Raw genomic sequence first — 25,761 nt, 5'->3', positions numbered from 1 at the left:
CACGAAAGAGTCTTGGTATTCGTTTGTCTTTAGGAAAAAAATTTATCACAAAATTACTTTGTGGACAAAGTGATGTCTTTCGGTGCTCTAGCAAAAAAAAATTGAGTTGTTTAACGAGTTCTGGTAAAAAAAGTGAAAAACAAGAAATATTCGTGATACTGGAATAGCGTTGCTATATTTAAAGTAAATAGTGTAAACATGTCAGCTACGAACCACCTGTCAGTTATAAAGTCACACAAATGATATAACCAATTATCTATTAGAATGTGTAACTGAAGTAGTTCTTCCTTGGCACCCAAACCACCAATGGGTCTGATGTGCATGTTCAGGTTTTATTAGATTTTCTGATTTATTTTGGCTATTTGAATGTAGATGTCACACTTGTGTTTGCGAGATAACTAGATGTTAGGAGCATAGACTCATCATCAATTATTAGAACAAACCCTAGTTTTTAATGAGGAGGTTATACCGATCGCCAATATTTTGTGTAAATATGACAGCAAAGTTCAGTGGATTCTTGCGATGAGTGATTATTGTCCCTGTGATCGGCGTAAAATCCTCATATACAACCTTGGGAAAAGCCATCTAAGCTCGATAACTCCGAGAATCTAGCCCTATATGGATCATATAGGCAGTTAAATCCCATTGAGCTACCCAGACTGTAATCCAAAAATGGGTGGATACGATTATATCGCAGATCTAATGACAGAATATACCCATTGTTGAACTGTGTCTGACTAATATTACAAATTCCAAACTAATAGAAGTTCAGAAGTTCTAATACCATCGTCAAATTGTTCCTACTGACTTTGTTGGTTAAATTACGGTCTGTTGAACTTGGTTTGTGTCAATCAGTCAATCATGCTTAATTTTCAAAAAAGAAGAAGAATAACTCGATTTTTCCCGAAAATACGAAAAATACGAGAATTTGCATTGTCTTCAGTGGTTAATATACATTGGAATAGCGACTCGATGACTATAAATTAACTTAAACCAACCAATTCATTTTACTTGACGGACTGTCAATGACAGTCTCTAGCGTTCGTCCTTCGGATCGTCTGAAACTATTTAACTGAATTGATGGAAATAACGAGTGAATCAAGTGAATACCAATACCCAACCGAATGACGTGATTTAATGGTTCAGTGAAGCGATTTTGTTTACTTGCAGAACGGATATTCGACAAAAGTCCCTCGCTATTGTAACTTAAGCCAAAATGATGATCGAATTTCATGAATGAATTTAAATTTGTAAAAAAAAAGTTCTTTGAACGTTACATATATGTGTGTATTCGAGCTTAGGTTACGTTTTTGCGTTATATTTAAGCCGGAAGGATTTAGTTTTACCTCGTAAAGGATATAAACAGTAAATGTGATGTGTGGTAAGTAAAAACGAGAAAATGTTGTACAGTCTGATTAGCACAAAACGCAGAATATTATTAATACTTGACTGCAACTCCTCTTATCAGAGACTTTTAACTCTTATTTAAGTAAATTTTGTTCGTATCGAGCAAAGAATTTTGTTTATCTTGAGAAGACATTATAGGTTCATGATGAAGAAAATATTTCTGTTACTGAAAATAAATTCTTTTTTTTTTCAACTCAGTGACGAAAAGCGAAACTTTTGCTGTTTTTTTTTTTTTTTGAGAAAACGTTGTGTGATCAACGCTTTTTAGACACACGATGCGATATTTCTCAATGTTTTTCGAATTTTCAAGAAATTGCAGCCGGTCTCTTGGGAAAATCACCTATTTTTTCACCTAAAATGATCGATATCACCCACCAACAGGTCAACATGGACCTGGTGGTATGTTTACTCAAAGTGTGCGTCTCTTCAAGGTCTACAAGCCTAGCTAAAAAAGTTTTTTTTCCAAAAATGTTTTACTCGACTAATCGCGAGAAAACGAATTTGGATCCCTCAGACCCTAACTTCATGTCCTCGAGCGTCGACAACAAAATATATGACACCAAACGTAATACCACGTTTAACTCGCAACAGTTCAACGAATCGAATGAGCTGTAAGTCAATAATATCCGTGCTCCCTTGTCCCAAAGTTGTTCGAAGATTTCGCGATATCACTCTTATGTGAAAATCTATGAGAAATCAGTGCAAGGTGCAATAAACCTAATGATTTTCAAATATATACGCTACTCTGTCTGTGGCAAGAACAAAGAGGGACTAGCTCAATCTGTTAAGTTTTTAAATTTCATATCTGCAACAGGAATACTTAAATCCCTGGAACAGTATGCGCCTCACTTGGACAATCTTTTCATAGAGCAGCTGTGAATTTTCTGATTGGAATGCAGCACAAGGGAAATGACTTCTGATCTAATTTGCCTCCGTAAAATGTCGGTGGCTTTAATTTAAAATTGACCTTGATATAACTCAAGTCAAATTTATTACCAAAAAGAAGAGGCAATAATTTCAGTGTGAACGTTTGAAGTAGCGAGAACAACAAAAAAACGTTCATCTCTGGACATGACGATTTTAATGGCAACATCAAATTAAAATAAAATCTTTGAGAGGAGTTTTTGTTTTGTGGTTTCGGGTTTTTTTTTAAGTTATTCTCATCTGTCAAAACTAAACCAACAATTTAATATTTTCAACATTAAAATTATTTATAAGTTTTTATGCCGAGACGTTTTTGCTGTAATTCTCTTGCAGTTGATTGCATTTTTTTGCTCGTCCAATATTTTTGTTAAAATTTCATGATTAAAAACAACAACAACCGCACACCACACTTATATTCATATCTGGACGTTATTATACTTATCGACATAGTTGGTAATTGTATACGCTTAAGGGCTTCTTCTCTTTTCGCCAAAAACCTGTTTGGTTTGTAACAGAAAAACACAACAGAAAATTCTCATTTTTACACACGCAAGTGGAAAAGGAAGAAAAAACTGAAACTCAAACGAGTTTTTATCCTTTTTGAATTGTTGATTGTTGTTTATACATTAAGACGTTTTTTTCCCTTGTTGATTGTATAGTATATGCCTTTAAGATGTATACCACACCACATATACGTGTAAAAACACACCTATGCTGCAGAAAATCGTATAATGCAATCTGGAGGAACAACAACGAAAAACTCCACTTGAAAATAAATTGATTTTGTCGGCAGCATTCTACGTATAGTCTATAGTATATGTTCATATATACAAGGTCCTACGGTTTCATTCATGTTTTTTTTTCTTTTTCTTTGGTTCATTCAACAAAAACTTTTTAAAAGGTAATTTTCGAGAGTTTATGCATTCCGAGATTGTCGATGGACGCATTTTATTTCTCATGAAATTGGTAGTTTTGTGTATGTATTAAATGTGAATCGTAGTCGTTGAAAATGCATGTTGCTATTATGTAAGACAATTTTACCTGAAGATTGATGTGTCTATTTAACATAAACATTTATTCTGGGCGTTCAGTCCGCCAGGTTTTTTTTTCCTGAGCAATTTCTGGTTTTGGCCAGATGATGGATTCGCAGACAGGCTTTACATTTGCACGCAATTCTTCTTTTTGTAAAAATCGATGTCTATGTTAGAACGTCGCACGTACTTACTCTTGCAATAACACCAAACATTTTATTGGTTTTCATCAGCTTCGTAATAACTTCAAACATTCGCATGTATTAGCATGATTGGCGATGAGACGATAAGGAAATTTACTTTCAATTCGCTTATCATTCGCCAGAGGTGTACATGCACAAATGTATGACTCACTTCTTAAAGGATAGTTACTTAGTTTTGCCACCAGGTTCAGACTCGACATACAGTTATAATATGGCTGTTTCACGAAGGGTCTTTTGATTTTTTTCGCTTTTTACGAATTAATTGTATGTAGCCTTCTAATGGGTGTTTCGAGCCAGTCCGACCCTGATTGCCAGGGCACCGATGAGATTTTGTATTTTTGCATCTAGCATCTAATCATCTCACCGGCCAAAACGTTGTCTGAAGCCGTTCGCTATAAAAATAGTATCGATAATGAGTAATAGAGAGTAGGCAACCGAAATTAACAGACTGCTAAAATTAAGAGTTAAGATTCGCCCATTTCACAATGTTCAACAGACGCGTGAGATATCACCAGCCGCTTAGGGTAATCAGCTGATTCATTGTAATAGTAACAGTAAGTCTAGGGATAGTTTAAATAGAAAATTTCCGATCAATGAATTAGACAGCCCACTACACTACTGTTGAATCTGTTACTTCTTTTGTTTAGTATTTTATGAAAAGTTTTTTTTCTCTTTGCTGTTACTATACTTTTCGATATATAAGAGAACAGTAGCCAGAGCTGCCGAGCCTCTACACATATATGTGTCGTCGTTGCTGATATACCCACAGTGACCATATCAAAGGTGTTTAATCTCACAGTTTAACTTAGTGTTTACGGATTACCCATATATCTCATCAATAAAATGAGCAAACTATAAATAGCAATAAACACAAAAACATACTGTTTATAATCAAGCAGCGATATAAACATAGAGAGACTGTACAGGTGCTTGACGCAATAGTTTTTAAATTAGTTTCGTACGCAATCAAAGAAAGGAGAATCATTTTTTTTCAAATATAATTTCATGAATTCATTCCACACACAATCGATAGAAAATCATTTTAAATAGCCAGATCATAAAAACAATTCTGTGTAATGCTTGAGAAATTCCGAACATTTTAAAATAAATTATTCGTTCCCAGGTGAATGAGCAAGCCATTTATTGTTGAAGATATATTATGGTTCGATTTGGATAAGATGCACATGGTATTATAATCGAGCTTCTTCGTCTTTTTTTGTTTTTGTTATTAGAGAAGCTCGGTTGTAAAGAACAAAAATATTTTTTTTTAATTCTCATTCACCGTGGAATTAATCATTTTTAAGCGAATAGCTTCGCACACAACATAAAACAAGAATGTTGAACGAAACGAAATTGCTTCGATGAATTTTAGGGCAATTAAATTCGGACCGCGCATACACTCAGTTTAAAAGTTTTTCTCAATTTTTATAATTTATTTCTTCTTTTCGTCAATGAAGAGAAGCCAAAAATAAATGCAAGCTTTTCGACCAGAACACGGATGGTAAACGCCTGAGGATCTTTGAAATTTTGCATAAATTGTGGTTGATCTAGATTATGTAGTCTGTAGTCGGTGTTTTTTGTGTGTGTTTGAATTTCAATTAATCTTTGATGTAAAAAAAAGTTGCCACCTTTAGTTTAAACACGCCAGTGTAAAGTGAACCATGCAGGCCAGTCCTTTGTTTGTAACCGTGGATTTACATAGCAACGTAAAAGTGACAGATGCAATGTTTTTTAAATACTGCAACCCGAAATTTCATTCATAAAATTAAAATTATGAATGAAATTTCGAGTTGCCGTATGAGAAAATTTTTGCATCTGTCACTTTTACGTTGCTATGTAAATCCACAGTAAGGGATCTATAATTTATTGCTTTCATTTAAGTACGATGAAAAATTCAAAATGGAATAGATGGCGTTATATCGGCCTCAAGGTAGCGCTGTTGAAATTTGGCACTGTGCGTCATTGTTTGTGACAGTCAAAATGCACTTGCGTAAAATAACGTACGAAACTCGCCATCGGCTTGTTTCGAAACCCTGACGCTCGAAAACGACAAATTTACAAATAATTTCCTCTTGTACTAAAATTTAGTGAGACTAAAAATCGTCTTTTTTTGGTGTGTACTATGTGAATGCTCCCTTACCTCTTCGCTCCCTTATACTAAAAGCATGAGAGAAAGAAGAGTAGGAAGCGATAAAAGCATTAGACCGTAGATACTGTCGTCTGTTATCGACCAACGACGACAAAACGTAATAGTTATGCAGTTATCGTCCCTAGATGTCAAAAATCGATTTAAAAATTTTGAAAAATTCATTTACAACTTGCGTCAAATCATAGAAGCTAAATTTTCGAGTTTTCTGCCTCCCACCTATTTCGACCTCTACCAAAAAAACTTCTTTGAGATTTTTGCTAGCTGCATCAGTCCTATTGTACTAATTAGAGCAAATTGCAACAATTTTTGTGGACTATGTTAGTCTCGATCCTTTATCCATCGCACACCAATATTATATAGCAAAATGTTTCATAAAACGAATGAAGTAATAGATTTTGTACAAGTGTCTCTGATCAAGTCGAATTTTTCGTAGTATAATCGGTCGTCCCAAATAACGCAAAGGCAGGCACACAGTAATCGTTCTCAAAAGGGTCTCATTTCTAAACGGAAACAAGGATGTGAATTTCTCTGAATAACTTGGTTCCACTTAAAACTGTTTGAAATGCCATCGACTATCAACAATCATCTACCATAACATATTTCAAGGAACTGACTAATTAGTGTAATAACTAGCAGACCACATAGCATTTCTTATCTCTGAACATGCACACAATAAATGTGTGTGCACAATAAACAAACGAGCAAACGAAAACATTCCAAAACAATAAACCGAAAAGAAAATACAAAAGTTCTTATGTAACGTTTCGGCACATATTTCGATACAATTTGTATATAATGTTACTGTTTTTGTGTGTACATCGTCGTTGGATCGTCTTACAAAACACAAATCATCATTCAAATATAACTTCGAATGTACACAGTGATATGGTCGACATACCTCTCAGCCGTAAAGGAATTTCAGTCGAACGAAATGTAAAATGTTAATTCGAAAATGCATTTCACGTCGTTCATGTTACGTTCACATAATATAATGCACAACATGTGACTCTACCATATTATGGCTTCTTCATTCATAAAAATGAAGTTTTTGATCGTCTTGGCTTTAAACCCAAAAGATATGTGCCTAAAACATAAAAACGGCAATAAACAAAAGAAAAAGGCAAAAGCGGAGGGCAAAAGCCATTTTCTAGATTGGATTATGTTGATAAACAGAACAAAGGACTAAATTAAAAGACATTTTTATTGCCGTAACGGTATGTTAGAAACGTAGCAACGAAACAGACCTCTTAAAATCTACCCTTACAGAAACTAGTGCTGTGAACGTTAACACACACGAAATAGTCGTGTCTCTGTTCCAGCCATCATAATTATTTATGGGACAGAGAAACGGTGTGTTATACAACATGTATTTAGAATTTCGATTTAAAATATTTTCAAAATATTCTGCAATGCGCAGACAATAGGAATTAAGAAAAGCCAAAGAAGAAGAAGTGAAAAAAATCAACGGAAGAAAAACACAAATTACGTGATTGGAAAGCAAATTGGTAGATGATGTTTATCAATGATCTTGTTGTTACATACGGCAAACTATGGCTATTGTTGTTATGATTTCGAAATTAAAGTGAACCTAAAGAATAAACAGCCCAAAAGATTCTCTTCTTTTTCATTTATATTCATCGTTCGTCATTATGCATGAATTTGTTTTATGTTAATATTTACGATCTAATGGCTTATTGTTGTGTACATATACGCATTACAAGTTGTTCGTAAAAAAAGATTTAGACAGTTTTGCCTTTACCTATTACGAACAGGTCATGCAGTGATTTTTGTTTGGTAGGTCTTTCTATCTCATGATTTCGCATCAAACACTAGACACTTCTGTTTTGGGTTACTGAATTGTCGTAGTTGGGACCTAGGTAAACGAAATGATCCGATACGAAGTCGGGCGGCAGCTAATTTAGGCCGAAAACACACGAGTAATTTTGAGTTTATGGGATTGACAATTATGTCGTTTTCCATCTTATGGTAAATAACTGGTTACAATAGAAAACGCACCTTGAATTCAATTCTACCTACTGTATACTGAGCACCTTAACTCGAGGATCTGTAGCTTAGAATTAATTATTATGATTTAATCACCATCACAAGGCCTCTCTTGTGTTTTCACCTGTACTTTATCATTTACCACATCGATGGCCGAAGCACCACTTTACAAGTCATATAGCTTGATGCAGCGTTTGCATGCTACCAAAGCACGAATCGAGCTAGCGGTTTGGAGTTCTAGGGATACCTAAATAAAGCCAAGGTCTAGATCTGGAACACTTTTTCCAGACTGGAATTTTTAGCTTGACATAGCTTGACTTATCATAGATAGCTTTGTGATGGACAATTTCCGTCAAATATTGCCAGACCCAGAACAGTTACGGCTACTAAGTGGCGTAGCTTAGTATACGATATTTATTGCTGAGAACAGACGAACGAAACATTGAGAATCGGTTTCGATCAAAGTTTTCGTTGTTTTAGTTTCGTTAAGCGTCAAAAGTGACATTGGAACAATGAAAAATTTGATCGAAACAGATTCTCAATACTTCGTCTGTTTTTCGAACGGTTCATTTGAAAGACGAAGCGAGGTTGGCCCAAATAGCCAGTCCGGGCCAGATTAATGGCGAGTCTAGCATTAGAAAGTTAGATGAATCTTGAAGAATAGCAAAATCGATCTGTTTTTCAAACGATAAAGTCGAAGCAGGATTATTGAAACGTAATGAAGCGCTGTAGAAATTGGATTCATCGGGAGAATTAATAATCAATTGAGGTTCGCCTCTCACAGTCGTGGCTCTACTTATTCTGTATAGTCTATGTTTATCATCCGTATCGATACATCAACACAACATACAAAATTGACGTTCAACTAAACGTTGCCATGCGACTGATAACTGGTTCACTTAGCTCCACACCTGTCCCGTGGCTCCATGTGCTGTCAAACATACAGCCACCACACATCAGGCGAAATATGGCTGCACATAAGTTATGGAAGAAATGCATGGACGAATCCAGACCATATAAGCTTCCAATTAAATCTGACCTGAACAACCCTCCTCGGATGCGCCTTATATCACGATCACCCTTTTGGAGCGACACCGAATTACAAGTTTCAGATTTCGATGAAAATGACCAGTGGCAGAAGTACTGGAACGACAGCCCTACTTTCACGAATAAGTTTCTCATCCAGAGCCCACATCAAAAAGTAGAAGGCTTTAATCTGCAGCGAAAGGAGTGGAAAATGTTAAATCGGTTCCGTTCGGGCCACGGCTGCTCGGCTGATCAAATGTATAAGAGGAATTGCCCGTACTGCGACTGCGGTCATGACATGGATCGTATTCTAAACGAATGCCCTATTCGCCGATTCAGAGGCGGACTCCAAAGTCTTAATGACGCAACGAGTGAAGCAATAAATTGATTAAGTGAATTAGACATTGACGTTTGAAAACAGTGTTTTTAGAGTAGTGATTGCAGCTATCAGCTGATTGATTGAAACTAAAAGTTTCAAAAAAACTTGTTAAAGAAATTAATGTGAACCATACGATCAATATATATAACACAACATACGACACAATCTCCTAATGGTATGGATTTGGGCAAGCATATTCTAAGGAATTACTCGTAATTTACAATTTTGCCAATATATATACGACATGTCGAGGAACCCCTTGTTGTTTTTCTAATAGTAGCGCTATATAAGTACTATGTTGATCATTATGTGTGAAAACACTCATATCATGAATAATGCATAACTCAAACAACAACAACAACAACAAGACCAAAAGTTATTGTTAAAGGTTTCTAGCTTTGTGGATGTCTTTCGATTTGTTTGGTGTGTTATTTCTCTCTAAATATGTACATTCACGCAGACGAATTAGCCGCGGCGTGTTTTCTTTTTTTCGGCTTGTTCGCCAAAGAAAAGAATGTTTAAAATTAAATTAAATTGTTTAGATTTCTATCGAAAGAGATTTCAATTTATTCGTTTCCTTAACATGACTTTTAAGATTCTTCCATTTTTCATTTTTCGACCAAACAAATGAGTGCAAGAATGTTACCGCTGGTATACGTTTGTGGGCCGAAGAATTTTGTTTATTGAATTCAACACAAACATTTCGAATTAATTTCGGTGATGGGTTTGTTGGTGTGTGGGGATATTTTATGTTCGCACTGTCGAGGGATAAGAATTGAGTTTCTGTTCGTTCGAAACACATAATTTTCAAATTCATTGATTTAAACACTGACGGTGATGAAAACCTTCAAATCACACGCCTTTACTACTGTTCTATATTGTGCTGTTCGAACACTCGTATCGCAACCCTCTCTACCGAACTTATTGTAAATATTTTAATTGTCTGAGTCCGAACTACTGCTCTACAATGTTTGAAAATACTTTTCGTAAAGGTTTTAAAGTACAATTATTAAACGTAAAGCTTGTGCAGTATCAGCAACAGCTGAACTTCACCAGCTGATCAACAAACATACTCTACTTGTATAATATACAATCAAGATAACGTATATGTATGCATTGTATGTAGCTTGGCTTTGAATTGTTTTCGATTATTGTCTTTGTCGACCAGCTGAAGATGTTCAGCTGTTGCTGATTCTGCACAAGCTTTACGTTTAATAATTGTATAGTCCTGCTAAGTACGACCTGCAGTCCAGATGAAAACGCAAGTTACAAAACATTGATGACAAACTGGTGCAGCAGAAAGGAAGTATTTGTGAATATCCAACCATTCCTTACATGTAGATCTGTAGAACCATTAAGCAAAGAATATTACTTGAACATCAGAAAAAGAAAAAAATGTTTTCAAAATTACACGTTCTGCTCTGTTTGAATGGCATTCACAAAAAAATGTATGAAGACAAAGTATAACTCTGTCTACAGATATACATACAATGCCTGTATACGACTGTACGACAAGACAAATGAGAGCGGCTAGAGATTCCATGAAATTCTACCGGCAAAATCAAGTTTTCTTTTAGCATTTTATTACATTAAGCAGCCAAGAAAGCAGCATATGTGAAACAATTCCATTACAATTGCCGGTAATTGAGTAAGAGTATGGATGTGTGGTGTGTAAAAAAACAAGAGATCTTTTCATATTTTTGAATGATATGTTTTAACGAGAGTCGAACAATTTTTAGGTAATGCGTAACGGATTTTTGATTTGATTACTCTAACTGTACGAAAATGTGAAGAAGAACGAAATTATTGTGTGCTTTCACTGCATCTTACAGTTTTTTGGCATAATTTTATGCAATTTATTACGTACAGAATTTTAGATTCAATCGCAGCATGTTGAGAGCTGTATCAACCAACTTATCAACTAATTCTATTGTATGAAGAAAAAATTACAAAAATGTCCCCAATCAGTTAGATGAAGAAAGAAATGCTGCTTTGTAAGAAAACATACAGTTCTTACGAGGTGTTAAAAATCCGAGTCAGAGTCTTATCAATTAACAACTCTCTTTGGTCTGAATGAACAGGTAAATCGTTTTGAAAGTAAAATTTTATCGATTCGAATCAATAAAAAAACAAATTCATCCATTTTCGTATAATTAATATCCAAGAAAAGACAAAGAATCCACTGCCCTAATGCTCTCTCGATAGCATTGACAACCTTCGAATATCTGATGCGAATAACGTATTCCAATCCTGACTTCGTTAAAATCGAAGATTAGGAAATTCTAGTCTGTGGATGGCTGCAATAAAAACAAACTTCTCAATCAAGCTTAGGAGATTTTCGATGTTCCTCTTGATCATTTTATTCCATTATCATTTCAATCTAGTACTTTACGATTGAACAAAAACGATCGCTGTTATAATCAAGGTAAATATAGAGTAAATGTAATGCCATCGATACAATCGCCATCTTCTTCCTTTGTTAAAAACAAAAAATTGAATAGAAACTCTGCTGCCATCTGTTGTGAGATAGCGAAAATATATTATGAAACAATAGTTTGTAAGTCATAGCCAACAATTTAAAAAAAAAATATGTTATTGGCATCGAGCTTATGTGTTAGGCCGCGCGTCTGTATGGCATTACCTCCACACTATATCTACCTCATCATCTCAGTACTAATTGGAGATTTTCACGATCAACAGATTGAAATGCCGAATTTGTACCTTTCGGTGACGATATTTACACGCTACGCGTTGCACCTTTTGTTGACCAAGGTTCTGAAAGAGCAGGTTAAGACACTTCTGAGTTGATTACGCTGTGCGGAAAGAGAAAACCAAAGACAGAGTCTATGAGTGGACTCCTCACTGGTCTTTGTTATACTACTAATCAGACATCGCAAGTCTGTATAATTGCCGATCAAGTTACAATACAAAATCAATTTGATTTTTAATAATTTCATTCGAAACACATGTGCAGAGTAAAAGCTATACTGTAGATGTACATTGTACAGTTTTTGCAATTATGAATCCACACATTTGAATGGTCTGTAGGGAAATGAACAATTCGAAATCAATTTGCTTTCGAACTTATGGATCTTGACCCTGAAACTAAATTTCTAATTTCAGATTTTTATTAGTTCCAAAAGAAACATCTGCACATACTTATACATACCGTTCATCGACTTGTCTTGTTTTTTTCTTTCTTGTACTTTTCTACTCTCGCGCTTTATTGTGCAGAAATGAAGCTCATTAAGTTTTGTAATTTAGCGTGTTAAATTTCATTATTGGGTCAAAATTCTAAATTAAAATCAAAAGCCGTTAAATGTGTAGCATTTTCACATTTGTTCATCGTGAAAGAGCATGCAAACAACTGACGGGAACCAACCGATTGATGATGTAAAAACTGAATCGTATGTGTGACTGGAATTTGTATTTTTCTTTCGCTGCTGCGATGGAAAAATTTAACTGCTTGGCCAAATATGTTTGTTTGCAGACATCAGCCATGAACGTTACAGAAATTCTTAACGTTTTTTTGTGTTGTATTTACTGGTGCGGGCCAAAATCAACAAAATTGTGACGAATGTCACTGACGCCATAAGCCCGCTGAAAATTCAAAATTAAAAGCGTCAAACCCATAGAGTGTAACTCTATGGTCAAACCCAAATCAAAGGTAGAGTCGTATATAAAGATGGACTTTAACGATATTCTCATATCAAGTGCGTTGAGTGAGACCTGGCTGGCAGTACTGAGAAAAATTTACAACCATATACCTGTTGGGTAGATAGCGTCAATGCAGAGCGCAATGAGGTTTCCACGTTTAAGTGTTATGTTCATACTCAAAAAAAGTTTTCGATCTTGCCTCCAACAATCTTTCAAAACAGAATTAGTGTTAGGCGAACTCGTATGTGTCGCCCTCTGTGTTACTTCTTCCATTGACAGTAACCTAGGTTTGGTTCAAATCTTTTACTTCATCGTGACGTGACGTGACTTCTTGGATAAAATAGACTAGAACCCGTGCATAATCTACGTAACTCTCACTGACTAGCACAATGTATGAGACTTTCCAAAATAAAAAATGAACTGTCACGCAAGCCTTAGATGACGCACTGTCTCTTCTACCGTTATGTATGGAAGTAAATTGAAAAGTGTGCGAGGCACGATGGGGTTGAACAAAGCTTAAATAGAGTCGCGATTCCACCTCTGATTTCTCTTCATGTTCTTATTGAGGAACTCGAGTACTATAAGAAACCACATTCAGTTCGTGGATCCATACAGCCGTTTCGAAGAACCGGCACTCATGGCCGTGCCGACGAGTCAATTTGAATACAAATTGTTATCGCAACGGGTAGATGGACTAATTCTAAGCTAATTCGTTTTAAAATAGCTTCCCTCGACAACCTAACCTAACCTAACAGATACAGGTTATAAATAACTCCTTGAACATACCCTACCTATGTACATTTGGTGATAATGTATTCTAGTACAATTTGCTCGTTTCGAATGATGACGTAACAACATTCGGACGCTAAACAAACACTAATTTGTAACACATCTCCACCGCAACAGCCATCAATTTACCACATTTTAGTGATCTGTTCCTACCGCCCGAGTTTCTTTTTTTTTCCCGTTTGCATTAAACTGACATAGAATAAAGTAAGTAGGTACTATACGATCCCCACGGGTCAAAGTTAGAGGTGTGCACCGCCGATTTTACGCCGGCGCGCCGCCGATTTTTAACTTATTTTTTGGCGCGCCGCCGTCGAAAAAAATTGACCGACACCGCCGCCGCCGCCGAATCGTTTTTGGTCGCGCCGAAATTTTTTTAATAATAGATAAAAAATCTAATAGAATCAATCATAGGTCCGAAAAAAGGGGTGACCATTCGCAAACACGAATTTGTATAAGAATGAATTCAGTAGGATCGAACTCAACACTTCTTTATACAATTCTTAAAAGCTTGAATTTAGTAGGATGGTTTTTTTAGACGAGAAATATTACAAGATAAGATGGATTTCAACAAATTTTTCTTTAATTTTACTTCCGAAATAGGTTGTCGTTGAAAGTTTGACGAAGAAGTTTTGGGAATCTCGTTCTAAGTGATGAAACTTGATGCTCGGATTTAATCCAAATTATAGAATGATTTATTGACTCAAATGTTCTTAGCTATTAAACCCAAAATAGTGTATAAATATCTAAGAACATTTCGGAGTTGAAATCACAGGGTGCCCACAGGGTGCCCACATACAAAAATATATGAACGGAGGTAGTTTTTAGTCAGAATTCTTTAGACACATTTTAAAAGACTTCAAATACATAAGAAATGAGCCAGCAACCGATGAGTTAAATCACGTCTTGATTGAGATATGAGCCTAAAAGGCCTTCAATCTAGTCCGCCCACAAGACATTTTTTATATAGAATTGCTATCCGTTTTCCGTTCGGTCCGACCTACCCTGTGCATAACAATTACGATCACCTGAAATAATATATTTCGAAAATATTTACAATTGAAAGAATGATTATCATTCAAAAATTCTTCAGGGCGAGAACAGACGAAAGTTGAGTTGGTGGGGACTTCAACAACTGAAAATCTCTCGTCTATTTTCGGCTTTATCAACTCGTTTTGTTAGCTTTCATTTGTGAGTCTGAATTTCGATTGACATTTTTTGAATTCTTACTTTTTTAGCTTTTTTTCATTGATCTGAGGTTTTACAATGAACCTGGCTGTATTTTCTAAAAGGTAAATGCAAAATTTTAGAATTTATATTTTTTTGGGAAAATTTTTCGGCGCGCCGCAAAGTTCGCCGCCGCCGACCCTAAATTTCTCTCGGCGCGCCGCCGCCGATCTTCGAACACTCGGCGCGCCGCCGCCGATCTTTTTCAAATCGGTGCACACCTCTAGTCAAAGTTAATCCCAATTCGATTGAAACAATGTTTTGTTCGGCTAGCTTGTCTGTGGGTGCTGTGAATTTTACAAACCAGATCAAAATGGCGGACAAAGGACACAATTTTGCTGATGGTTTGACCGCAGCGAATGCAGAACTGACTGACATAACCGAAGTGCAACACGAGAAAATACGTTTGGAAGAGTTTCTGCTGCATTCAGTGAATGAACTGAACAAGATGTGAGTGTTGCAAATGAAGCGAATCGATGTTCATAAGTGACCTTGAGCAAAAAAATTCATTTCATCATCAGCTCCCAGCGTATCAGCGCTATCCCGATTGAAATCGATGCCGATAAGGCATCGATGATGGAGGGTATAGAGATGATGGAATACTTAAAAAAGAAGAATGCAGAGGAACTCGAGCACCTTACGAAAAGAAATGAAGAAGCTGCCCGGAAGGAAGCATCGGTTCTCAATGCACAACAATCGGAATACAAACGAAAGGTCAACGAGCTGGACGGGATTCACAAGGAATGTGAATATTTGCAAAATGTTTTGAAGCAGAAAAAGGCAAAGGTTGATGATTTGCAGGACCAGATGGACGGTGAAACCAGTCTGTTTGTGAAGCAGACAGTAGCTTTGAGCGTAAGTTTTCCACTTTTCGTGCGCAACACGTTAGGCATTCCACAAATTTTTTGAAATTTTCAATTTTAACAGAACTTGCGATCTAAACCGAAGTTTGACAGTGCAAAATTTGCGGACCAACAAAAGGTCCTTCAGTCTGCGTAAGATTTTCGGATTGCCGGATACTCTCTAAACCAAAAAATAAATTAATTGTTCCAAACAGGTCCACTCAGCTAAATGAAGGATTCAGAACAGCAGAAACACAAATCGAAAAGCTTCGCAAGGGTAATGTCGCAATGGGCGAAGCATTGGGAACTGTACAAGCCGACAACAAGTTGAAAACGGCTGAATTGGCTGCACTGCGATACAGAGCCGCTGTCATTAAAGAGCAATACGAACGCGAACAAGAGAAGCAGAACCAAATTTTGAGCGACTTTCGAACCGTTGAGGAGCAGCGAAATGTCGAAATCTCCCGAATGGAACGAGAACTTACTGAACAACGAACCGCATATGCCAATTTGAAACAGTTCGATGCAGATCTGACCGATCGAATTGCGTCCGAATTCGGAAATGACAAATCACTGGAAGAGATGAAGAAGGACGCAAAAGCAGAATTGAATGGATTGCAAGATGACTGGTCACGGTTGACCGAGTCGGTTGATGTCATTGCCGAATTGATGAATTCGAACGAGATCAAGTTACAGCTATTGCGGGAAGCGAGGCATGAACAGGTGCAGTGGAATACATCGTTTAGACTCGCCAGCTTACAGATCAATTGCCTTCGTTCTCTCTCCCTGTATTTTCAGTTGCGTTTTGAATCGTCGACACAGCAACAAGATGTTCAAGTAGCGGAAGAAGAACAAATGGATGATTCCGATGATTCGGAAGAAGAAGAAAAAGAATTGCTCCAACCAATGGATGAATCGGATGAAGACGATCAGGCCTTTTTAGTTGTAAGGCCGTACTGGCGAGGGAGACGTTTTCATTTAAGTTACATTCACCTTTCATTTTCAATAGGAAAGCCCGCCCAGAAGTCCCCAGCGTGAGGTCGAAAAGAATCTGGTACGTTAACGTTTCAATTGTACGGTCAAAATTTGATCTAATACTGATTCCTTAGGATCAGCCCATTGTTCGCAGCCCTGATTCATCGATATCGGATTGGATGGAAAGTAGCGAAGAACCAGAAGAGGTAAGGGATTGCAGTGGCGCAAATTAGATAGACAAAGTTCGATATTGCGTTGAGTATTATCTGCATTCGGATGTCGAATTATACTGAACCTTAGCAAACTCTGAAACGTGGACAGAGTGGCATCTTCCATTTCCATTGTAACTTACAGAAATTTGTGTTCACAGGGTGCAAATAACAGCACAGACGACTATCACCGCAGATTGAGATTGTTTGCCGACAAAATTTTCTTTGGAAAATAACCGGTCGATGAGGCGGACAAGCAAACCTTTGATTTTTTTTGTTTTTATTTTTTGTTGAAATTTGAAGATTATAAGACGTTGAATCGTCTGAGTGTTCCACGAACGATGCAAAATAAAAGTTTTTCGCTTTTGTTGTAGTGATAAGTCGAAATCGGATTTTTTTTAGCTGGAAATGTTTTCTGTATTTGGCTTTGGAAGGGTCGACGGCTACCACTGATATAAGAGCGCAATTTTAGAGAGGTAATCTACTAGTTAACCCGTCATGATTGTACTGCATAACGCATATAACAGAATGCCCAAGACACGAGAAGATCTTTTACCACTTCTCGACTAATAACAACCTTTTCACTGTAGATAGACTCAAACACCTCGGAAGAGATTTGCCGATGAACTGTAGGTAATTTTCTATGGCTCCGTATGCAACTTTTCTATCTCTCATTGCAAGAATAAATTGACCACAACTTGTACAAATTAGGCTTGAAAACTGCACTCGTTGCGAGTGAGAATCAGATCAGGTTGTTCTCAATCTCAAGTCAGGTTACCTGAACCTGACTGGACCTGAACCAGATTGATTAAATGTTCCTGAATCAACCTGAAATCTGATTTGGCCTCAAAAACAATAACCTAATTCGACCTGACCTGGTAATTTCTCAGGCTACCTGATATTTCAGGTCAGGTAAAGTCAGATCAACTGTAAATCAGGTCAGGCCAGGCATAGGTAATTTTAATGAGGGACCTGAAACTGAAACTTTTCAGGTCGACGGTTTCAGGTTCCGGTCAAAATCGAACTGTTCCGAGTCGAAAAGCCGAAGTAGTTATTTTGAATTTAACCGGTGGCATATTATAATAAGCACATGACTGACTGGGAACCACATAGTGAATCCGTGATGTTCACATGAAAATTTACTTGATTAGTAGCTATTTCGCACGATGTACTGCTCTGCTAATCTACTCCAAACTCTAGACAGTTTATTGTTACGAAGCTTTAAGCTGACCCAAACCCGCACGTGACCTGAACCTGAAATTTTCGATTGCGAGTTGAACCTGAACCAGTTTTTTTTAAGCTGCTTTATGTGTTTAAAAGAACAAATACAGTAAAATCTTAAAACTATGATAACGGACTGCTTTATGTTGAACCACTTCATTCTAAAGCATAGCAAATGATCGTTAGTAAAAGAATGACTTCGACGGCAAAAAACTTCGAAAATTAAAAAAAACGGTGAAAAAGAAAACTGTTAGCGACGATCAAGTAAATTTAAAGACGAGTAAGCTAACAACTCTCGAGCGCAGTCCGGGAAACACAGAATCCAAAACTGGCGCGAAGTCGAACATAATCACTGGTTTAGACTGTAGACAGTTCCAGGCGCACCACGTTGACCTTTATTGAAAATAGCAATCGGATGGTTACGGTCTGCGATATTGTTTTCGGCCTGCCATTTCGACCAGAAGGCCACTGGTAAGTATTTCGGATCGACACCACCATGGAAGTTGACAATATTTTTGATTAACGGGTCATCGCTATCGGCACAGCGTTTGATGAAATCTAACGCTTTGTTGTAAGTCGACTCAATGCGTTACTTAGGACTGTGGTTCATGAAAAATGCTTCGGCAAAGTGCCACATAGACAAGGCTATCAGTAAGTCGAACATCGTAACCAGTAAATTACGGCATCTTTTACGAACTTCAAAGATATCTTGCGGCATAAAAACCATGTTCTACAAGTCGATCATCAGACCAATTTTATGCTATGCAGCACAAATCTGGGCCAACCCGTCTATTACATCATCTGCTCAAATGGAAAGAATTCGACTCGTCGAACGGAAAATTCTACGATCAACAACAAACACTAAGCGTGAACGTGGAAGCTACTTGTTTGAACCTGAACCAGTTCGACACGAAACTGACCTGAATCTATACTTTTTCGAGTACGACCCGAACCTGACCTAAACCTAAAATTTTCAGGTTCGGTCGGGTTCAAATTTTCAGGAAAAGTTGCGTGTTACCCGAATTCGACCTGATCTATACTGTAAATTTCAAACCCAAAACTAAAAGTCGAATCAATTCAAGGGTCGGTTCAAGTTAAATCCGAAATCGAAAATTTCAGGCTCCGGTGAAGTTCGGGTCGAACCTGAAATATTAGTTCAGGTTCGGGTCCTGGTCAGACTGGTGAACGATAAGCTTTGCACTTACACTTTGCTTCGAACTTCATCAGATACAAACGACATATATTTAAAGTTGATGGTGCTCTTAAACACCAAGATTCGACCAAGATATTCTCAATGAAGTGAAAGATTAACGGACGATATACTTGGCCGTCTGATGTGAAACGTAAATTAATTCCATTCCGCCATCAAGCATATGTGTGACGATATGTTATGTACGTACGTAACAGTTAAACATTTGTACAATCCACAACATAAAATGCAAAATGTTTGAAAAGCGTGAGATTTTCTTGCCATTGATTTTGTCAAAAACGTGTACACTGAAATTCCAAAGAAAATATTTTTTTTTTGTTTTTGTTCCTTTTTCTTTTACAATGCCAAACAAATAGAAAAAAAAATTGTTTGAATGAAAAGCAAACTCTTTACGTTGCGTTAAGAGATCACACATTTTACAATCATATGTGGGGAGAGAGAAAGAGCACAGAGAGGTGTGTACATTGTGTTGTTTGATTGTATGCGAGATTATAATCAAGACTTTTAAGAAAAAATTGTGATAAAATTTTGATGGAAAAATATTTGAATTTTTTCCGAATGTACATTGAACATAATATACACATACCATACATGGTATACTCTACATACTATATAATGTAAGGCGAACATACTTAATGAACCGGAAATATCTTAGCATGAATTCGAGTTTTATTTTCAGAGGAATCTATTTCGTATCGCAAGGGGGTATGTCGACGTACATAATGTATAATATGGTACACACAATAGGTGGATAATTGGTTTATTAAATTTAAAAAGACACACAGAAAACCCATGCTCAATGTGTTGATGTTAAACAACGCGAGAATTATTATTACGTTTTTTTTTTTGGTCTGTTTCGATATTACATTTCGACAGACTGTGAAATGAGTGAGTAATTGTTAGGAATTATTTTTTGATTTGCTCCAATGCACTCATCACACCAAACATTAGCTTTTCTATTATTCTCATGAATTGTATAAAGTATTACTCCGTAGTCTTCTGCTTCGGGTTTTTTCTTTAACTTATTCTCTTGCTGTTAAATTATTATTTAATTATGATTAGTGTACATATCAAACAAGTCAAATATTTAAAAAATTACATGAAATTATCTTGATCACCCGAACGTGTACGGGTTAATATAATTTCAAAAGGAATGACCACGGAATTTCTATGGCAAACGATTCAGCGGTACAAAGAGTCAACAAAGATGGGATCGAACGAATTGTAATCAAATAACAGAACTGGTCAGGCACAAGCAAATAAATCTTTTTCGCGATATTTGCTGACACTTTGGTAATACCCAGGTTAAAAATGGAATAGTCTCATTGGGTATAGTGAGGAAATCCGTTGTTGGCATAACAGAGTGTTTCGGTAACGGACAAACTCACTAAAACCACATTAGCAGCAAAAAAACAACGAAAACATCTCGTTCGTCAAAATGTTCAAACAAATTTTTATCTCCTGCAAGCTGATATTTCATACATTACGCGTTTCTGCATATAAACACAAACACATACATAACCACAGCCTATACGATTGGATAATTCACACATAACCCACCTAGGGTAAATTTACTTTCCATCTACATATTTGAAAAAAAAAAAAAAAAACGCCGAACAGCGGAAGCGAACACGGGACCAGCAGCATATCAACCAAACATGCTGACCACTACGCCAACAAATCACATAACGAGATGCAATTGGTGTCGGTAGTGGTTCGTTAGTCACTTCTATATCGATCAAATAATCAGAGTAGTCGGAATGATGTGATTTGAACGAAATGTTGAGGTGGATAGTATATGTGTGTGAGTAAGTAAATAAAGGATTCTCTGAATGATGTTTTTTTTTGTTGTGAATGCGTTTTAAAACAACATGCTTAATTAATTAATTTTAAATCCAAATTTTTGTGGTTATTTCGCTAATGTATGAAATATCAGCTTGCAGGAGATAAAACATTGTTCTACCTTGGTGTATATTTCTCGAATCACTTCTTATGTACAATTGTATATACACTCGCTGGCGCTCGTTATATACAATTGTACATACGAAGTTATTCTCGAAATATACACCAAGGTAGAAAATGTACTATTTTTTTACGTTTATTCAGCGGAACAGTCGGTCAATATTGATTTCAACTTTCAACATTCTGTCATTTGAAATAGATGTGAGCGTTGAGTCAAGCCTGACCCGACCATATTACATCAGTATGAGAAAGTTGAGAAATGGGCGAAAACAAGTCATTAACAAGTCTTCATCCTGACTGACTGTTTCTGCTACAAATTGTTCCGACCTACAACATTTTCGGGTGTCTTTCAGTTTCACGACGTTGCGAGTTTCAGTTTCGTTTCTCAAAAGCAGGGCTGCCACTCCTTAAAAACCTAAAATTCTAAACTTCTCCTAAATCCTCCTAAAATCTCCTAAAACCCTAAAATCGAGCCAGAGAACTAAAAAAAAATATTTGCTATTCATGCAACGCATAAAATTTTGCCTGTGGCGCAGAGGTTTTCCCGGTTTTCTTTTATTTTCGTTCGTTTTTTGAAACGTTACATACAATATAGTTCTTGAACCAACCAAAAGACTCCTAAAATTCTCCTCAAATCGGGCCTCAGCTCCTAAAATACTCCTTAAATCAGGCCTCCTAAATTACTAAAATAGGAGGCATTTTAAACCGTGGCAGCCCTGCAAAAGAAATCTCGCACCGTTTTAACACTCGCAAAAAATGCGACAACTCAATTTGTCGGCTCAGTTGTGTATCTTAGATTCCCGAATATTAACAGAGCATCTAATACTGAAAATGTTTTCACAAACTTTCACGAATTTTCCTAAATCACGAATTTTCAAATTTCCAAATTTTTACTTCACTTTCAATGATCTTTAGTAGCAAAGCTACAGTACAGTAGCTACGATGTTCAATATAAAATCAGTTTCAATCATCGGTGTCAAAATGCGCTGAAATAATGTAAAATAACCTGACCTGAGTTGGTCAAGTGATAATACCAGTTTTGATTGTATGTGTGCATCAGCTGAAAAACAGCTGAAACAAACTCATGCTGAAATTTCACTGCCTCTGACTGTAGCACTTATAAACCGACATTATTTGAAATTGACAGATAATTTATCGGTTTCCTTTGTATGTTTCCTCTTTTTCATTACGTACTCGATGGTTCACCTCATATGTCAAATATGTAATGGAATAACAGAGCCTGTTTCAATCCAACTTTATAGCCTGTCGTAGACATGTTTGTACTCGGGTCCAGTGGTTCGAGACAGTTTAAACATCCAACATTTGCTAGTTGTGAGTTTGCTCTTCATTTGAAGCTAAATCAGCTGACACGGAAGGCTAAACATATGAATCAATAAAATCAAATCCGATCCCCAAATCAATCGATTCAATTAAATTAAAATCCTCAAATATCGTCTACATTCTTTCCCAATGATACACATTCCCAGCCGTTCCTTTTTTTGTAAATTAAATATTTAAAAAGAAAAAATAATCTCAAAGGTGGGCTCACAAACATGGAAAATGATTTTTTTTTTCTTTCTTTATTTACTTATAAACGGAGCGTATAGTTCATACACGTACATTACAATAACACAGACCAGTTATATTGTTATTTCGAAATGCGATTGAACCGATGAAATACCAGCAACTAAACAACGACGAACAGGATTTTTATTCAAAACAAACAAGAGCCCCAAAACCCACGCAAATTGAAATTCTTTAACTTGTTAATGCCAGTGACTTTAGTAATAAAACTTTCTGTGTTCAGAACTCCAGAAGAGATTCTGTTTCGTTCGGAATAGCTATCCGCGTGTAATATGAACGAGCACTGAATATATAAGGAAGCAGCAATTAAACATTGAATTGAACACAAAAATGTATAAAATGCGATAAATATCACTTGACTCATCTTTATCCTATGTTATGTTCACTAATTTTTCGTTGTGGACTGAGTGGGTCTAAATAATATACCTAAACTATGAATCCAATCAACGAGATAAGAAATCTACAAAAAGAAGAATTAAAAATGAAAGAAAAACGAAAAAGAAACTCCTCTGTTATTGCACATGCTAGAACCATACAATTTGGTTAAATTAGACGAGCATAGAAGTTGATATAAATCTAAAAACCTCACACGAAAAAAAAAGTGAAATGAAATTACCACCATTAAGTGTACATGAGTGGTAGACGATGCTATTTATTCGTGTGAAAAATAATATTTAAATATAGACACACAACAACGACAAACGAGCAAACCCAAATTTCTTTTTACTATTCAATAAATAAATAAAAATTCCATTCAAGTCAAAAAAACAAAAACAAATTCTTTGTCGGAGGGAACGTACCATACAAAAATTTGCATATAATGTGAACGTATGCTACAAGATAAAAGTATAAATTTGACGGACGATTAAATGCTAAATTATGCTCATTTTCAGCTAATGGCTTTTCGGTAGAAGGAAGATTGAATTTAGATCTTGTTATGGGTCTACATAATCTTTTCCGTAGGCAAGACGATAGAATAATGAATTCATGCATGATTTCATTGCGGGATTCACGAGTGGAAATCTAATTGAAAGTGTCTTCTTACTTATTTTGTAAAAAATTTGTACGTCAGGCTCCTGCCTCGTTTATTTTACTCTGCCGTGCTACGACGTATTAAAAACTTAGTGCAAAAGAGATGGAAAATTTTGAAGGATTAATCGAATAAAACCCGCAACAAACGGGATGTTTCAGTGGTAACTGGTTAGGTATTAACCTTCTACCAAAATAATCTGGGTTGGATTCCCTTCTCGAAAAATTTCACATTGGTAACGTTCTGAACTTCACTCAAGCTTCAAAATTTGGGTAGTGTGTTTGGTGGCTGCAACGATGTATACACTTTGGTCTGAAGAATGCATGGAATTTTCATCGGTGTTGTATTGCTGGTCGGATGGTTAGAATTGGACACTTGAGACAGATGTTGTGGTCTCAACAAGTCCTTGTATTGCTCACTGTCCTGATGTATACACACTGAATGACTCGAATGACGTAACCCAAATACGATTAATTTGTGTGTATATGTCTAGCATACATTTAGGCTAGATATCTAGCTTCTAACTTTCCTCATTTGCATAATTTGAGGCGTGGTTCGGAAGTCCAGACTGCAACTGTTATTGGCCATAAAGGACTGTTAGTGAAGTAAATAAACGAACAAATCAAATCGAAATTCGTTCACAAAATCGTACATCTCTTTTTCACTAAGTTTTTTAAGATATGTCTACGTAACAACTTAATTTATTCATTTCTTCATAGCCCGGAAGGGTGTTGAAGAGAATTACCTTTACGAAACTTCAATTACCGATGAGAATATTGCACACACCCAAGTCACTTTTCAGCTTCGTACGAAGTATTCGAATATTCGAAGCAGAGAGTAAGTGCAGAGAGTTTGCCCATGACTACAGGATGCGAATCCACAAAAAACCTCAGTAAATCGAATCGAATCAGAAATAATAATTAGTAGAATCAGAGATCGAAACTTGAAACAAATCTGGAGCGTTCGCCCTGTACATCTTTCAGTTTTTTTTTCGAACATTGTTCTGCTATCTAAGAATAGTCATTTTTTGAGTACGCTATATCGACACGAAAAGAGCTCGGATTGGCTATTTACTGCCATTCGGTAAAAGAAGCAAGTCGTTTTGATCAAGGTTCAATACAATATCCAAGGAATATAAACAGTTGAGAGGTAGTGCCATATATTAGGAACGGGACCAAGATAACGATACATTCAGAAAATTGTATTCCTCTTCCCTCGGTTCGAGATACAAGATTGCCTCTTGTAGATACCCAAAATTTCCCACAGATGTGCTGTTTGCTGTTATTGTAAGTTTCCAATAATAATTAACCTTCCATCCATATCCACATGGATAAGAATCACCTGTATTTTTTTGTGTTAAAAAATCACTCATTTAGTAAGAAGAATTTCAGATGAATAAATGCGTCATTGTTTATCATAAAATGTTAATGTAAATTGAGTCATTATAAGCCATCGTGAAACATATTTAAACTGAAAATACCCATAACGATTTCGAATAAGTATATTTTTATACATCAATAAACATGAGCATTTCAGTGGCAATTAGGCAATAATTTCCCACAAAAAAATGATTTTATTCGATTAGTTCAGTTGAAATGTTTGTGTATACAATTCAGAAAGAGATTTGTGGAATGGAAGTCCCATGAATTCTCAACCAAATACAAAAAAAAAATGGTTTTGCTGCGAACCATTCTTATTAATACGCAAGAATTATAATGATGCTTTTCATGGGGCGTGTGTGTTGCTATAATTTGAGTAAAGAGCCAAAAAATATGCAAAAATTTTAATTAATTTCGCAGGTCATTGTAACCAAATTATGGCATTTGGGCCGAAAAATGTTGAGGAACACCACAGATCACAAGGATCAGAATGACTTTTTGAATTCTAAATTGTGTTGAGCGTTGGAACTGCCGGTGAAATTCCTAAGATCTGAGA

General features: G+C 36.2%; 2 protein-coding genes across 2 annotated transcripts in view; one reads left to right on the top strand and one right to left on the bottom strand.

Annotated features, from left to right (window-relative positions):
- Nucleotides 1-25,761, bottom strand: part of LOC119084372 — a 33,862-nt gene that overhangs the window by 4,610 nt on the left and 3,491 nt on the right. The window lies entirely within an intron of this gene.
- On the top strand, nt 13,626-17,206 carry LOC119084375 (kinesin heavy chain-like). Its single transcript, XM_037194327.1, has 9 exons — nt 13,626-13,773; nt 15,067-15,243; nt 15,315-15,648; nt 15,721-15,788; nt 15,851-16,358; nt 16,434-16,580; nt 16,645-16,689; nt 16,745-16,816; nt 16,981-17,206. The coding sequence occupies exons 2-9, from the start codon at nt 15,107-15,109 to the stop codon at nt 17,053-17,055; spliced, it is 1,386 nt and encodes a 461-aa protein (XP_037050222.1). The 5' UTR covers nt 13,626-13,773; nt 15,067-15,106; the 3' UTR covers nt 17,056-17,206.

The sequence above is a fragment of the Bradysia coprophila genome, unplaced genomic scaffold (assembly GCF_014529535.1).
Source record: "Bradysia coprophila strain Holo2 unplaced genomic scaffold, BU_Bcop_v1 contig_732, whole genome shotgun sequence".
Classification (NCBI taxonomy): Eukaryota; Metazoa; Arthropoda; class Insecta; order Diptera; family Sciaridae; genus Bradysia; species Bradysia coprophila.
Note: the sequence above shows the minus strand (reverse complement) of the source record. Positions and strands in the feature narration are given on the sequence as shown.

Excerpts from the sequence above, each read along its gene's own strand:
- LOC119084375 (XM_037194327.1), top strand. The coding sequence starts at position 15,107 with ATGGCGGACAAAGGACACAATTTTGCTGATGGTTTGACCGCAGCGAAT. Across the intron at positions 15,244-15,314 it reads GTGAATGAACTGAACAAGAT|CTCCCAGCGTATCAGCGCTA; the intron begins GTGAGTGTTGCA and ends TTTCATCATCAG. Across the intron at positions 16,359-16,433 it reads GGGAAGCGAGGCATGAACAG|TTGCGTTTTGAATCGTCGAC; the intron begins GTGCAGTGGAAT and ends CTGTATTTTCAG.